The 15,904-nt window shown below is 43.6% G+C and overlaps 1 protein-coding gene across 5 annotated transcripts in view; it reads left to right on the forward strand.

The window, feature by feature from the left end:
* Positions 1 to 4,276: 4,276 nt before the first annotated feature.
* MATN2 (matrilin 2) overlaps positions 4,277 to 15,904 on the forward strand; it is a 66,904-nt gene continuing 55,276 nt past the window's right edge. Inside the window, exons 1-2 of one of the 5 annotated variants that reach the window (XM_085221460.1) lie at positions 4,277 to 4,418; positions 14,751 to 14,918. In XM_085221460.1, coding sequence (XP_085077586.1) covers positions 14,765 to 14,918 — 154 coding nt within the window. In that variant the 5' untranslated portion in view covers positions 4,277 to 4,418; positions 14,751 to 14,764. Of the gene's footprint in view, positions 4,419 to 4,478; positions 4,874 to 14,750; positions 14,919 to 15,904 lie in introns of those variants that run through there. The other 4 variants (XM_085221462.1, XM_085221463.1, XM_085221461.1 and 1 more) reach the window with 4 other exon arrangements.

Genomic DNA, 15,904 nt, shown 5'->3' on the forward strand with positions numbered 1-15,904 from the left:
GAAAACTGATAATGGAACACAGGACTGCTTGGGAAAGCAGATCTTGTCAAACTTTTTTAATGGGGCTCTGGAATGGACCAGTATGGGTTTGAGTGGAAGCATTGTACACTTGGACATTTCTTAGGCACTTCACCTGATACAGTATAATATTTTGACTAGAGAACTAGAATTACATAGGGACAGCATTTCATACATGAAATAGAATGCAGAAGAGCTGATAAATCTCAGCTGTACGTAAGCAAAGAACTCTAAGCAAGTGTTTCAAGAGAAATTCTGCAGGAATCAGTTTTTGACTACATGGTGCTTAAAATTCTTAATCTGTTACCTTAAAGAGCATAAATAATCAATAAAAAGACTAAAAAAAGGTTAGGTTATGTCTTGCCTATACCTTAGGGCTGTAAGTAATTCATGCAGAATGTTTTGAAAAGATTGGAGTGGATTAGTGAAGACCTGAAAGAGTCATTAAAGAGTTGGAAAATATGCCATCAAGTGAAAAATTCAGAAAATGCAATGCCTGTAATAACTCAGATTTAAGAGGTGACTTAAGGACACTGTATAAGTATGTAGGGAACGAAACTTTAATAACAGGTGTCTTCAGTGTAACCAACAAAAGTTAACAGAACCCAGTGACAGAAACCTGAAGTTAGAAAAATCAGAGTAGAAACAAGCTGACTTCCTGCTATCCTACATCTCTCTCCTTCACATTTGATAAAGTTTTTTGAGGGCTTTTTTTTCTTGTTCACCAATTTTTTGAGTTATAACTGAATGCTCTTGCAAAGCAATTCATAAATGTATTCAGGAGTGAACAGGTGTAGGAAATTTCTGCTTCTTTTGATATGTAGAAGTTTTAAAGAAGAATCTGAATTTTTTATTCCAAAACTGATATCTAGACACGTTCAGTTGCTGCCTACCCTTATGGATGCTTGTAAAGCACTTGGGGTCCTCTGCACAGCCTCTGTACAGGCAAGTACAGGAACAGCCTGGGCAGCAAGGGCCAGCTTATTCTCTTCTCTTACCTTGAAACAGGTCTGGCAACCATGGGAACTAACACGTACATTTCTTCATGCTCTCTATAAGGCGCCAAGTCCTCCAGGAACTGTCGTCACAAGTCCAGGAGTCAAATCTGTTTTAAGGGGATAACATTTTTAAGAAAGCATCAAAACTCCTGAACACATATTTAACTCGAATTTCCTTTCCATCTATGCTCAGTGTAGGCTTTGGTGCCTCCTGAACATATCCCTTTATCTTCTCAAGGTGGTTGACAAGCCAGACTTATCTGGGAACCAGCATGGGAATTGGAAGAAAAGATGCTTTCAGTCTGCAACATTTAATCAAACTAGTACATAATGCTACAGTTCTACCACAGGAGCCTTTCAGCAGAATATATTGCTCCTGAGTCACTTTGTATATTTATATCTTTATACCTGTTACAATATGTCTGCTTCAATTTAATAGTATTAATACGTCTGCTTCAATATAGTCTGCTTCAATTTAATAGTATTAATACGTCAATTAATTTCATTAAAGATGAAATCAGAGTAAAACTCAAGTCAGGAGCACTCAGAGTATGGCTTAAATTACGTAGAGAAACGTTGCAGATGTAATTGTATTGTACACATGTTGAAAGTTACAGACAAAAGTAAACTGTATGAATATAGTTGGCAGAGTGGCAATCCCAGTATGATGTTTCAGCTACTTAAAGTGGGTGAGTGGGTTCTGTAGATAAATTCAGTACACTTTTGAGCTATTGCAGCTATATTTGAAAATCTCTCTGTAACTAGAAGGAATTCATGTTGCATCTTTTTTAATTACCTGCAGACCTAACACTACAAGAGTCAGTGAAGATTCCCTAATTTCATTGAGAATTGAACCCAAGAAAGAGCATCTCATCTAATTAAGGCTGGTGCTTCCAATGATGGCCTTCAATCTGCATACGCATTGTAAGCTGTGCTTGAATAATGGCAGTGCAATCTGGCTTATAAACCAAATTTCTAGTACACACACATTTTCATATTTCCAATCATAGGGCTGTCAGATACAAACTTTCAGTGACTTAAAAATACAGACCATTTCCCTAGAGATTAATAAGGACACTTAACAGTACAGCAGCTTTATTATTTTACTTATGAGCATTTCAGACCTTGCATGTGAATAGAAAAAAAAACGGAGTTACTCCACTGGCATAAGCTGTAGACTTTATAACACTGACACCATTTTAATATAATAATTTTAACTTTTTTTTTTTTACTACAGTCTAATATTTTCTTCTTTGTGATAGAATCTAACAAAACATTGATCTAGGCCTTTCAGAAATATGACTTGCTAAAAACTTTGCTGTCTGGAAATACTTTATTATAGTCAACACAAAGGCAGTAAAATAAGTAGGAATGACAGCAAGAGCAAGTAAGGGAGACATGAACTTTAAAACACATTAAGATCATAGGGAGCTGACAATTTCCATACAAATGACAGCACAGGTATAATGCCAAATTTTCTTAAAGTTCTACTGAATCAGAATCGTGCCCAGTGAATAGCAAACAGTAGCTAGGAGGCACTTAATTTGTATAAAGGAGGCACTTAACTTGTACAAATGCATTCTTGGTTTCAGGGGGAAAAAAAAAAAAAAAAAAAAAAGCAATAACTAAAGATGCTGCAGAACATGGACAAGTGACAAGTGACAAAGGCAGAACTGGTTTCTCATCACTAGGCTGTCCTCATCTAACCTGCTCATTTTAGGCAAAGGAAATGCGTTAGATCTAATCTACCTGAACTTCAGCATAGCATTCCCACAGGAGAAATTATTAGTTTAAATAGGAATTAGGAGAAAGACTGTAAGTACGGACTTAGCTAATAATAGGAAAATGGGATGAGAGAGTGTTCAAAGTGAAACGTTATTAGTGATTTCTGAAAGATCAGTTTGAGAATCTTATTAACATTTAATTTTTTCAGTCATTAAATTAGCAATCAAAAGTGAAAGTTTTCTGCAAAACATGAAAGTTAATTGGTATTGTAAGTGGAAATGAAAAGGAGGATCTCGTTTGGAAAGGACTGAATTATCTGAAGAAGGAAAGAATTAAAATTGAGATTAAATGTAATACTACTAAAAAAAGATGATGTGTTAGCTAGATTCATCCACTAGAAAACACTGCATATATTAAAGATACAAGGAAAGCAGTGGATGTTATGTACCTTGACTTCAGCAAAGTTTTAGACACTGTCTTCCATAACATCCTCATAAGGAAGCTTAGGAAGTGTGGGATAGATGAGTGGACAGTGAGGTGCATTGAGAACTGGCTGAGTGGCAGAGCTCAGATGGTTGTGATACGAGGCACAGAGTCTAGCAGAAGGCCTTAATTAGTATTGTTCCCCAGGAGTCAGTACTCAGGCTGGTTTTGTTCAACATCATAAATGATCTGGGTGAGGGGATAGAGTGCTCTCTCAGCAAGTTTGTTGATACAGAGCTGAGAGGAATGACTGACAGACCAAAAGGCTGTGCTGCCATTCAGCAAGACCTGGACAGTCTGGAGACTTGGGTGGAGAGGAACCTAATGAGGTTCAACAAGGACAAATGTAGAGTTTTGCACCTGGGGAGGAATAAGCGTATGCTTATTCTCCTCAATTCCATGCTTAAGGAGGAAGGAGCTTTACAGAGAAGGACCTGAATGTCCTAGTGTACAACTTTTGCCATGAATCAGCAGTGTTCTCTTGTGGCCAAGAATGCCAGTAGTAACCTGGGGTGCATTAAAGTGTGGCCAGCAGGTTGAGGGAGTTGATCCTTCCACTCTCCTCTGCCTTGGTGAGGCCACATTTGGAGTTATGTGTCCACTTCTGGGCTCCTCAGTTCAAGAAAGACAGGGAACCAGTTCTGCCCTGGCTGGCACTCCACGCAGCATGGTTCTTGAATTTGCAGGGCTTAGTGATTTTAGGGCTGAAAGCGATGATGAAACCACTTCATCTTTGCTATCTGCATTCTTTTTCACTGTTTTTTGTTTGTTTGTTTTCAACCTGCGAACAAAAATCACAATGCTGTGGAACAAAGCTGAATTTTTTGCTTCTTCATAGGTGGCAAAACTGTAAAACTACTACTACCACACCCTGCTTTCTCCACCCGGACGGTGCAGCTCCGGGGCAGCTCAGAAGCAGTGTCCTCCTGCACCCGACTCGCTTATTCCACCTCCTCCCGCAGCATTTTCCCTGAGGGGACTCCTCCAAGCTCTGGCAGGGGCGGACACACAGCATGATTCACCGGGGACTGTTTGCCTTGGCCCCGGAGGTCCATCGTGCGGGGAATGGGATTTCCATTCCCCAACGTGTCCTTTGGTAGGCTTCCCTGGAAGGCAGCGCGGGCCCACACGCCGCCGGCGGAGGCTCCACGTTCCCGTGCTGCAGGGAGAGCCCCTGGGCCGGGGCAGGGCCAGGTCTGAGGGCGGCGGGAGAGGGGCTGGAAGGGGGGTGAGACGGGGATACCGCGGCCGGGAGCTCGCGTCCCTCAGCGGAGTGGCGGGAAGGACGAAGCCAACTGCCGGCCCCGCTCCGTCCCTCGCGCCTGGCGGGGCGGGCGGGCAGGAGCGGGACCACGTCCCTCAGGGCGCCTGCAGCCCCGGCCCTTACCAGGCGGGCGGGAAGGAGCAGGGCTTGACTGAGGGGAGCGGGCCGCGCCTCCCGGGGCAGCCTCTAGCCAGCCAGGCTACTCCCTCCCTTGGGGCTTCCTCCGCCCGCGGCCGCCCGGGAGGCGGCGGCTCCCCTCAGCCCGCGGCGCTCCCGGGGGGGCGGGAAGGGGAGCGCTGTCCGGGGCCGCGCTGAGGGGAGGAGGCTCCCGCGCTCGCTGCCGGTCGCTGCCCGCCGCCCAGCGGAGCGGCCCCTCAACACGCAGGTAAGCTCCGCGCCGCCCTGCCCTGCCGCTCCGGGGAACGGCACGGCTGCTGCTACCCCCGGCCCGGGGCCTCGCGCGGCGGAGGGACCGTCCTGCCCTGGGGCCCCGCCGAGTGAGGGGCGGCCGAGCCGGGGGCTGCGGCGGCGGGCCGAGGGAGGCGGGGGCCTTGCGGGGTGCGGGTGGCTCAGAGGACAGATCCTGTGGAGAGCCGCGCTGGAGGATTTTCCTTCGGAGTGAGCGGGGCTGAGGAAGTTCTCCGGCTGCCGTGTTCTCCCGTGCGTGTTTCTCTAGCTCGTGTAGCGTGCGCTGTAAGGGGAAAAACTGACCGTATTCTACAAGCGATGCAAACGTGGAGCTTGACTTTACTTAGGAAGGTTTGCAGCGCGCAGCCTGCAGGTACTTTGCCGGTCTGCAGCACAACCAGCGCTGTGCAGCCCCGCAGGTAGGGCCGGCAGCGCTGCCCGCGGGCGGTGTGGCCGGAGGAGAGGGACAGCGGGGCTCGCTGCGTGCCACGGAGCTGCCCTGGAGACCCAGCCTGGGTGGTGCTTTGCAGCCTTACAGAGATGGTTGTGGCATCTTTAATGAGTGCGTATCGCTGTTTCAGAAGACAGTACTTGGAGTGTCAGACTGACCTGTGCCATGATGCTTGATAGTGTTGGCTCAGAGGGAAGGTTGCAGACTCCTTCATAGAATCATAGAATAATGGAATGGGTTGGGTTGGAAAAGACCTTGAAGATCACCTAGTTCCAATCCCCTGCTATAGGCAGAGACACCTCCCTCCAGACCAGGTTGCTCACAACCCCATCCAGCCTGGTCTGGAATGCTTCCAAGAAAGGGGCATTCATAACCTCACTGGGCAACCTGTTCCAGTGTCTCACCACGCTCACAGTAAAGAATTTCTTCCTAATATCTAGTCTAAATCTACCCTTTTCCAGTTTAAAAGCATTTCTCCTTGTCCTGTTCACAGAATCATAGAATGGCAAGGTTTGCAAAGGACCTCAAGGATCATGAATCTCCAACCCCCCTGCCACATGCAGGGTTACCAACCTCCCCATTTAATACTAGACCAGGCTGCCCAGGGCCCCATCCAATCTGGCTTTGAACACTTCCAGGGACGGGGCATCCACAACCTCTCTGGGCAACCTGTTGCTACATGCCCTTTTAAAAAAAATCCCTTCCCAGCTTTCTTGTAGGCCCCCTTCAGGTACTGGAAGGCCACAATAAGGTCTCCTTGGAGCCTTCTCTTCTTCAGGCTGAAGAGCCCCAGCTCTCAGCCTGTCCTTGTAGGGGAGGTGCTCCAGCCCTCTGATCATATTTGTGGCCCTTCTCTGGACCCACTCAACAGCTCAATGTCCTTCCTATGTTGCATCACTTGTATCTGTGATAAAAACCTGTATCTGTGATAAATGCCCAACCTGTATCTCTTCCTAAATGCCTGGGTTTTGTTTTCCCACCATCATTCATGAGGTCAGTGATCCTGCTGAGATCTGGAAAGGTGGCATGCTGCGTTTTTGCTGTGCTTCTCTCAGGCAGCTGACAACATCAGAAGAAACTGTCATACAGGATCCCATAATAAATGTGTAGATCAAGAACTTAATACAATACACATTGGGCTTTTTTAGCAAAGTCCTGAAACTTGATCCAAAATAATTTTTGATTGATATACTGTTCACATAGATATGACAGCTTTAAACATCAGATTTTTAAGCTTTTTCTCATGTAGTATACATTAATATAGGTATATCATTGAATTATGGAATCATAGAATGGCTGAAGTTGGAAAGGACCTTAAAGATCATTCAGGTTCCAACTCCACAAGCAGGGTTGCCTGCCACTAGATCAAGGCCCAGGTCCCCATCCAGCCTGGCCTTGAACACCTCCAGGGATGGGGCATCCACAGCTTCTCTGTGCAACCTGTGCCAGTGCCTCATTGCCCTCTGGGTAAAGAATTTCTTACTAACATCTAACCTAAATTTCCACTCTTTTAGTTTAAAGCTATTCCCCCTTTTCCTATCACTATTACACCGTGTAAAAAGTCGATCACCTTCGTGCTTATAAGCTCCCTTCAAGTATTGGAATTAAACTTGATTTATTTTATATCCTAAGGAAAGGTAGCACTTAATTACATCACACTGAGATCCTACACCCTGCAGGCAATATTTATACAATTATTTTAGGTGAATCTTTCCATCGATTTCACTGGGATTTCTCACAAACAAACCCACACATGCTTTAGGGCTTATGAGCTGGGACCCAGCTGTAGCAGTAAAGATGTTTTAATCAGTTCATGTGAACTAGGGAAAGGCTAATCAGATCTAAATACTCTCCTATGACCTATAAATTGTCTCCATGGGAGGGTAAAGCACTATCCTTTGCTATTTAATTATAATCTGGACATCATTAACAAGCTCTTTTTATGTAGTGTACTCATTGTTAGGTTGTGAATAAGGATTATTGGGAACGGAGTGTGTTCTATCCCCAGATTACTGTTTTACACTAATGCTGGTACTGAGGTCAGTGTGGGTTTGCAAATATGTTTTAGAACTACGGTGTCTTTTTTTTTTTTTTCCTAAGAAAAACTTTCTGTTTGCACTTAGTCACAGTTCATTATGGTCTTCACAGAGACAAAACTCAGCAGTTCACATACATATTGTATGTCATATAATATGTGGTTTCATATAAATATCTACTCAGAGTTGTAAAAGTGAAATTTCTCAGTTTTGCCACACAGCTCATCTGCAAACTTAGTGGAAACACTGATGCCTAGATCCAATTCAGAACCAGAAAGTACAAGTAAGTCTGCCCCGAAGGAACATGATAATGAAAAGGTCTATTGTCCAAGTGGCAGCTGAAGGAATTGTAATATGGAGATTGATGCTGTCATAAAGTGAAAATTCCCAGTGCTAAAGCTTTCTGTCTGACCACTGGAAACTATGCAGTGTGAGCCATACTATGGGAGCACTGTTTTACAGCATCACTGGTAACTTCTGTATGACAAGTTTCTGAAATTATTGAAATGATCTTCAGCTTTGAGCAGGGGTCAGATCTGATGACATCGGTGTTCCCTTCTTACCTCAGTTATTTGATTCTGTGATTTGGTACTTACTACTTTTACCTCGGTGATATCAAGAAGCCTGTAAATGATGTAGATGAATGAGGTTAAAAAAAATGACTAATAGATCCGTTAGTGTTCCTTATTTTGCTAGCTGAAGAAAATTAATTTATGCATGTAGCACACATACTCTAAGCTCTATACTCTAAGATAATGAAGTCCATTGTGTAGAAGACCCACTATAATAATTTCACTTTGCTATAAAATGTAATGCAGAATCAACGTGCTGATCGTTGTTTTTCCTGATATGCTCTGTTTTGGTGTGCACGCTCTTTAAGATGTGTGCCTGTGTCTGACCTCAGTGCTTGAATAGGCAAACTGTTCTCTCCCACCCACAGCGGTCCTCTGACAGCTTCCAGAATGTGGGCTCCCTTACTGCAGCACTTGAGCCACACTGCGTACGGGAACTCCTGCACAGTGCTGGGTTTGTTGCAAGATTGGCTGACCACCTGATGTCATTCATATCCCTTCTAGAAACTGCCCTGTTTTGGATCTTCCCTTTACTGTTTCGAGATGTAATGTACAGCCCTGTGCCATTTTGGTTTTCTTATTTATTATGAGGGTTTTATTGTAGCAGCAGACAATAATTAGGTACACAACTTTTGGTCTGAACCCACTGCAGACTTTGGTTATTCTTATTGTCTCGACGCTCGTTATCTTACATTGGTAAAGGACTTGATGTTGACAAATCAGTAGTTAGTTTTGTCATTGTGGTGGCCTGCAGTGCTGTTATGAAAGCTACTTGCATTTGGGTGGTTTTTTTTCTGAGAATACACTTCATTTACTAATGTACTTTTAGTTAATGAGTTTCCCAAATTTTTTGATAGTACTGACAGCACAAATGGCCTAAGGTAGCCACATGGAAGAAGCTAATGAATGTGTTAACGAGGGAGTGCTGTTCTCCAGGGCTTGGTGTCACCCTGGGTAGGTTCATGCACTTGTATGCATGGTGGTGCCTGCCTTGAGGACTGGGGAGAAATTTGCAAACTTGAAGCACCTGTAGCCTTGTTCCCTCATAATAATTTAATTGCATCAGCGAATTGTGTTTTACAACTGTGGCTTTAGGAGAGTTCTACCTGTGCCGTTCTCCTGAGCCTAGCAAAGATGTGCTTGTGCAATAAGGAGTCATGGAAAGTCCAGTTTATCTTTAATGGAACAGGATGACAGTAGTGTGCTCCTTTGTAGGGGTGAAGGTAGAAGTGTTCTTCTGCTGATATGATAAATATCCTCCAGCTGCCCCCACACAACACCTGCATAGCTAGAGCAGATATTTTCCAATGCTCTGAGGAATTCTGTAACTATTTTTCAGACTGGAAAATGCCTATGTCAGCAGTCCGGTCCAGAAAGAGGGAGGAAATTATTAATAATCTGTGTCCTGACATCCATGCCACACACAGTGATTTTAATGAGTAATGGACTGGTAATGCATGTGCTGGCTTGTGGTAGTGAAATACCTTGGAACAAGTTCTAACTGATAGTTAACGGGGCTGTAAAGCATCTGCTGACTTTTTTTGTTTTTTTTTTTTTTTTAATACGTGAGGCAATAGGGATTGAGCATTAGATATCTCATGGCTTGCACGTTATGGGGCTGATTGGTTTTCCAAACAGTTCACTGTGCTTCCCAGATGGAGAACGTAAACTCTGACTTCATTGGCTTGCATTGATTGCTTGCAGTTTCTTCAACTTCAGTAAAAGTTCTTTCTTTAATCACAGTTTGGTGTTATCTTAAAAATGGGGTGGATAAGGAGTGCTGAAAGAACTTCAGAACTTCCTTTTTGTGCATTTATGGTCTTTACAACTAAAGTGGAAGCAGGAACAGGTAACCTGGGAGGAGTATAGGGATGCTGCTGGGCTCTATAGGGGTGGGGTCAGGAAGGCCAGGACCCAGCTGAAACTGAACTTTGCAAAGGGCATAAAGAGAAATAAGAAAGGCTTCTATAGGTACATCAACTGGAAAAGGAAGGTCCAGCTGGGCATACCTTTCCTAGTGAGCAATACAGGCGGGCTAATAACAACAGTTGAAGAGAAGGCTGAGGTGTTTGACGACATTTTTGCTTCAGTCTTCACCGGTGACTGCTCTACACACAGCCCTTGGATGGATGGTGCTGAAGGTGGGAACTGGGGAAGTATTACCCCTCCTGCTGTAAGCAAAGATCAGGTTTGTGACTGCCCGTGGAACCTGCACATCCAGAAGTCTGTGGGTCCCAATGAGATGCATCACAGAGTCATGAGGGAGTTCACTGACATAGTCACCAAGCCACACTCGATGATACTTGAAAAGTTGTGGTGGTCAGGTGAAGTCCCTGGTGACTGGAAAAAAGGTGATTGAGCACCTTTTTTGAAGACGGATAGAGCGGATGACCCAGGGAGCTGCTGACCTGTTAGCCTCACCTCTGCACCAGGGAAGAGCATGGAGCAGATCCTTGGGAATATATGCTAAGGCACATGGAAATTGGAAAGTATGGATTTGCTGAGTGGGCTGTTCAGTGGACAAGAAACTGGTTGCAAGATTGTACCCAGAGAGCGGTGGTGGATGGCTAAATGTCTGGATGGAGATTGATGACAAGGGGTGTCCCTTAGGGATCAGTAATGGAGCCAGTGCTCTCTAATATCTTCATCAGTGACACCAGCAGTGGAACCGAGTGCACCCTCAGCAACTTTGACACCAAACTGCATGGTGCAGTTGACACACCTGAGGGATGGTATGTCAGCCAGAGAGACCCAGACAGGCTCAAGCAGTGGGCCCAGGTGAACCTCATGTGATTCAATCAATCCAAGTATAAGGTCTTTCACCTGGGTCGTGGCAACCCCTGCTATCAGTACAGACTGGGGGATGTAAGGATGGAGCATAGCCCTGCTGAGAAGGACTTGGGAGTAGTGGTGGATGGCAAGCTGATCATGAGTCAGCAATGTGCTCTCACAGCCCAGAAGGCCAGCTGTACCCTGGACTGAATCAAAAGAAGCATGGCCAGTAGGGCAAGGGAGGTGATCCTGTCCCTCTACTCTGTGCTGGTGAAGCCTCACCTGGAGTACTGCGTCCAGATGTGGAGTCCTCAGTACAGGACAGACAGAGACCTGTTGGAGCGTGCCCAGAGGAGGGCCACAAAAATGATCCAAGGGATGGAACACCTCTCCTATGAGGACAAGCTGAGAGAGCTGGGGCTGTTCAGCCTGGAGAGGAGAAGGCTCCAGGAAGACCTGGGGGCATCCTCTCAGTGTGTAAAGGGGGGGCTGTAAGAAAGAAAGGAGACAGACCCTTTAGCATGTTATGTTGTGATAGAATAAAGGGAAATGGTTTCAAAATAAAAGAGGGGAGATTTAGATTGGACATAAGGAAGAAGTGTTTTTTTTTTTTATATTAAGGGTGATGAGACACTGAAACAGGTTGTCCAGAGAAGTGGTGGGTGCCCCATCCCTGGAGACATTCAAGGTCAAGCTGGATGGGGCTTTGAGCAACCTGTTCTCTAGCTGTAGGTGTCCCTGCTCACTGCAGGGGAGTTGGACCAGATGACTTTTGAAGGTCCGTTCCAACTCAAATAATGGTATGATTCTAAAAATACTGAAGTTATATCTCCTGGCAGCTTAATGAAAATAAGTGTATCTTAACTGTCTGTATCTTAACTATCGAACAATGAAAGCTGAAGTCATCTTTGTAGCAGTAATTGCTATCTGTGGTGCCTTTTTGTCTTCCTTTTCCTTCCAGCGATGATGAAAAGCTATATAAGGTTCAAGAGAGGGGATGCTTTCTACACTTAGTAAAGGTGTTAAAGTCCTGGTCAGTGCTGAGAATTAATTATCCCTTCTATATACATTGAACTAGTTCTGGTAGCAGCTGGAAAAGATGGAGAGGCAAGGGTCTGTGGACTTGCTGTGTCTGATTCAGCCTTGGAAAGGAACTCGTACTGCAGGGTAAGGATTGAGACCACCCAGAGGAGCAAGAAGCACGAGCTGAAACATTTTACTGCCCTGGTTTTCTGGTTTGTTTTTCTGTATGATCTGACCAGTGAAAACATAAATGAAAAAGGTGCCCAAATAAAAAGCTGTAGCCTTTGTGGCTTTCAAGATCAGAGGAAGGGTTTTTTAATTATCCGTGCAAAAGAAGTTTCCCTATAGTGGGGTAAGAGATGGAAGAACTCTGACTGACTGAAGAACACTGGCATGAACCACAGAGCATCTCCTCTCTTGTTTGAGAGTTATCTCTTGTTAGAGTTAACACAGGAAAGAAAACAAATATTTATAGCATGCACCATGCAATGGAGAAGGTCACTTATACATCACTTCTGGCCTGAAAAGTTAGTAGCATCTCTGTTCAAACCACAGCATTAATTGCTTCTGAGAAGACTGACTTCCATGGGAAGGATATTTTAAATGATAGAAACAGGCTTGTATCGTTTGAGTGTTGTCCACTGAAGGAAATGTGATTCTGAAAGATGAAGCCACAATTTCATTTTTCAACATTCTTGCACTGTAATTCATGAAATACGAAAATGTGTTAGAGGGTATCAAAAATCATTCAGTAGCAAGGCCATATGGCTGAGTAAGCACGGGTAAAATTGATAAGAAAATACCTTGGAGCATTGAACTCTTACCTAGGAGCCAGCTGGGGAGCAATGGAAACCTGAAAAGGAGAATGAATGCTTCTTCTTGATGTCTTTTGCTTTAGAGGCTTGGGGGATGTTTGTCATACAATGGCTTGGTTTGGGGTCAGCCCAGCTGAGTTGTCTCCTGATAAATATTTATTTCAGCTGAGGCAGCAGCTGGAATTGAAGTGCTTGAAACATGTTTTCCAGGTAGCTACTAATAGTAGGTGTTTGTAACTTCAGGAGCTTGCTCTTAGTTTGGGAGAGCATGGGTTAGTCAGCAACGTGATGGTGCAGAGGGCTGTGCCAGCAGCTTGGCTTAGCCTGCTGGGAAGATGAGGTGTTAAATACCAAGTGTGTGCAGTAAACACCATCCAGCTTCTCAAGTGAAGACAGCAGACTTTGCAGAAAACCCAGAAAATAAACAGAACCGTGGGAGGGCTGTGGGCAAAGGAGCTGTGCAACCACAATACAAACTGGTCATGTAAAAAAGCAAGCAGCAGCAGGCACAAGTATGTACCTGGAACTTGAGCAAAGCTCCTGAGTCAAAGCTGCCATCACCTCTACAAAGCAGTATAGATGTTTTCAGTTTGGGTTAAAGAGTGGAGAAAGATGAACATGGGCTTTGGTCAATGGTGCCTTCGATCACATACACAGCTTTTGGATTTGGGTTTGTTTTTTTTTTTTAATTTGAAAATTGATGCAATTTCCCATTAATTTTTATTTTGGGTTATTCTTGTGTATCCACACTTGTTGTGGCAAGTAAATGGTGAGAGAGCACTGGGACACACGTTACCCAGAGAGTTTGTGGAGTCTCCTATGGAGATGTTCAAGACCCATCTGGATGCCTACCTGTGTGACCTATTGTAGGGTACCTGCTTTGGCAGGGGGATTGGACTCCATGATCTCTTGAGGTCCCTTCTAAGCCCTGCAATTCTGTGCTTCTGTGAAAACTCTCTGTAAGACATTGCTTTCTTTTGAAACAATTTAAAAGTGCTTATGAGGGTAGGGGAACTTTGATAATAGGATGCTTATTGTTTATTTGTTTTCTTTAGGAGATATGGACCTTTTATGGTGGAACTGCTCTTACGTTATATATTTCCTGTTTCTGAATTTTATTGAACATTTAAGCGTGGCTGGGCATTTTGAGAGTGAAGGCTCCCTTTAATTTACTCTGTGGCAAAATGGCATATGCACCTCTGTATTCATATTTGGGAATGCTGAGTAGGATATACAAAAGGAAAAATAGATTGATACACAGAAAGATAGCTCAGTGTGTAATGGTTATGTGAGATAGACGTAAGAATCATGCATAGAAATCTCTCTATTAGAAAATATTTACACAGAATTGTGTATTCTGTCAATGAATACCTCATGAAAAAAAATGTAATTCTTGCCCCAGGTTAACGGGGCATTGAGTTGCTTTCTGTAGCAGATGGGTAGCTCTGTGTCATTCTCCTTATTGAGTTTAGGACCCTATTAAAATTGTTTTCAGCATCTTAGTTACTTGGCCAAGAATTGTAATTAAAATACACACTGTTTTTAAAGTTTTATGTGAAATTGTCCTTTTTTTGGTTGTGAATGTGTTTTTAGCAATTTTTTGCATACCTAGAGAAACTTCTGAGCAAACCTCATCATATCACCATTCCAGGGTGAACCTAACTACTGTGAGATAGCCTTTTCACAACACGCAGCAGTCATGTTTAGGGGAAGGCAGCACATCTGAGGATGTCAGGTACAGCAGACATGGCTGGAAAGTCTTAGCTCTCTGCTTGTGAGCAGAGTCAGCCATGGCTTTTGATGGTGCCCTTAACAAGCTCCTTTTTTGTCAAAAAATTTATTCTTCTGTATGAAAAAGACTTCTTAACTGGCAAACTATTGCCAGTTTTGGAAGCTTTCTGGAGTAAACAAGGTTCCATCTGCATGCTTATTTTCATGTTAGCAACAAAGGATAGTCTTCTGAAAGAAAAGTGTGAGCAGTTACCAGTTCACGTTTATTGCTGCTGTTTCTGGAATATATTTCTTATGCAAGTTCTGCATCTGATTTCTTGAAAGTGTGGGTATGTGGGTATATCTGTGTGATGGCACATGGTGAGACAGAAGCATTACAGCTGGATGGTTGGAATGGTTACAGTGTAAATTTCTGTCAAATTACAGATCTCATCTCTTTCTTTTCTTATTGCAGTTTTGCATCCTTGAATGTCCCTCTACTTCTTGAAAATGAAGACAATGATTGCATGCTACTTTCTGCTGTTTGGGCACGTTCTACTTTCCACTGTTGCTGTCATGGCAAAAGATCTCCCTGGAGGACGTTTTACCCGAAAAAGGGATGTTAGCTCTCAATCTCTATTAGGTGAGTTACAAAAAGCACAAAAAAACAACAACAAAAAAGCCACCACCGGCATTTAAATCAATTTCAAATATAAGGATAATAAAGATAAAAAGCACGAGCAGTTGGCCAAACCTTGGGTGAGTTAGTTTATAATAAAAAAGGAGACTGTCATTTTCAAGCAGGAATATGAGAGTTTTGTGATTTAGCAGCTCTTGAAAGAAGGTGTTTACTTTTGGGATACTAGATTTATTTTATGTAGGTGCCATGAAATAAGTATTTGCTACAAGATTCTTGTACTGGATAAAAAAAAAAAAAAAGACTGAACTGAAATCAGTAGCTGTTGAAAGGGGGCTTAGTAAATTACTTTTCCTTTGCTCACTTTTAATTGAGTGGGAAAATCACAAACTCAGATTATGGACAGATAGCATGGACTTAACTTGGGATAAGGCCCATCGTTACGGCTTCATGATGCACATTAGTAGTAGATATCACTAAATATTTCCCTCTAGTCAGGAGATGTTAAATGGTCTGCCTCCTTATGCCTTTCACCTAACCTAGGTAACAGAATCACAGGTAAACACGAGGAGTGTGAAATGTCCAGGGAAGAAGGAAGAAACAGTGGCAGAACATGGGAGAATGCATGACAGGGAGGAGAGCAGTAGGTTTTATCAGAGTTAAACTCTTCTTCATACGAAATGGGATCCTTCAAACATGTAAAGATACATGAAGTACCATTCACAATTTGGCATGACTTAGCTTAAAACCAGAGGTTTTCAATTCCTGTAGAACAAATTTAAGTCAGATGACAGCAGGTTTCTTGCTGTCTCAGAACTAATACATGTGGTCTTGGGACTCTTGGGGTTCTGCCACTGGAGGCTGAAGAGCACAGCTCTGAAGACACAGCCCATCAGAAGGCATGGATGTGGAACAGCAAGAGAAACACCTCCATTCACAACTTATTCAGCAAGACTCTTAAACTTTCTAGGATCCTAAACTCTAAAATGAGA

This window comes from Meleagris gallopavo, chromosome 3 (genome assembly GCF_905368555.1).
Source record: "Meleagris gallopavo chromosome 3, MGAL_WU_HG_1.1, whole genome shotgun sequence".
Classification (NCBI taxonomy): domain Eukaryota; kingdom Metazoa; phylum Chordata; class Aves; order Galliformes; family Phasianidae; genus Meleagris; species Meleagris gallopavo.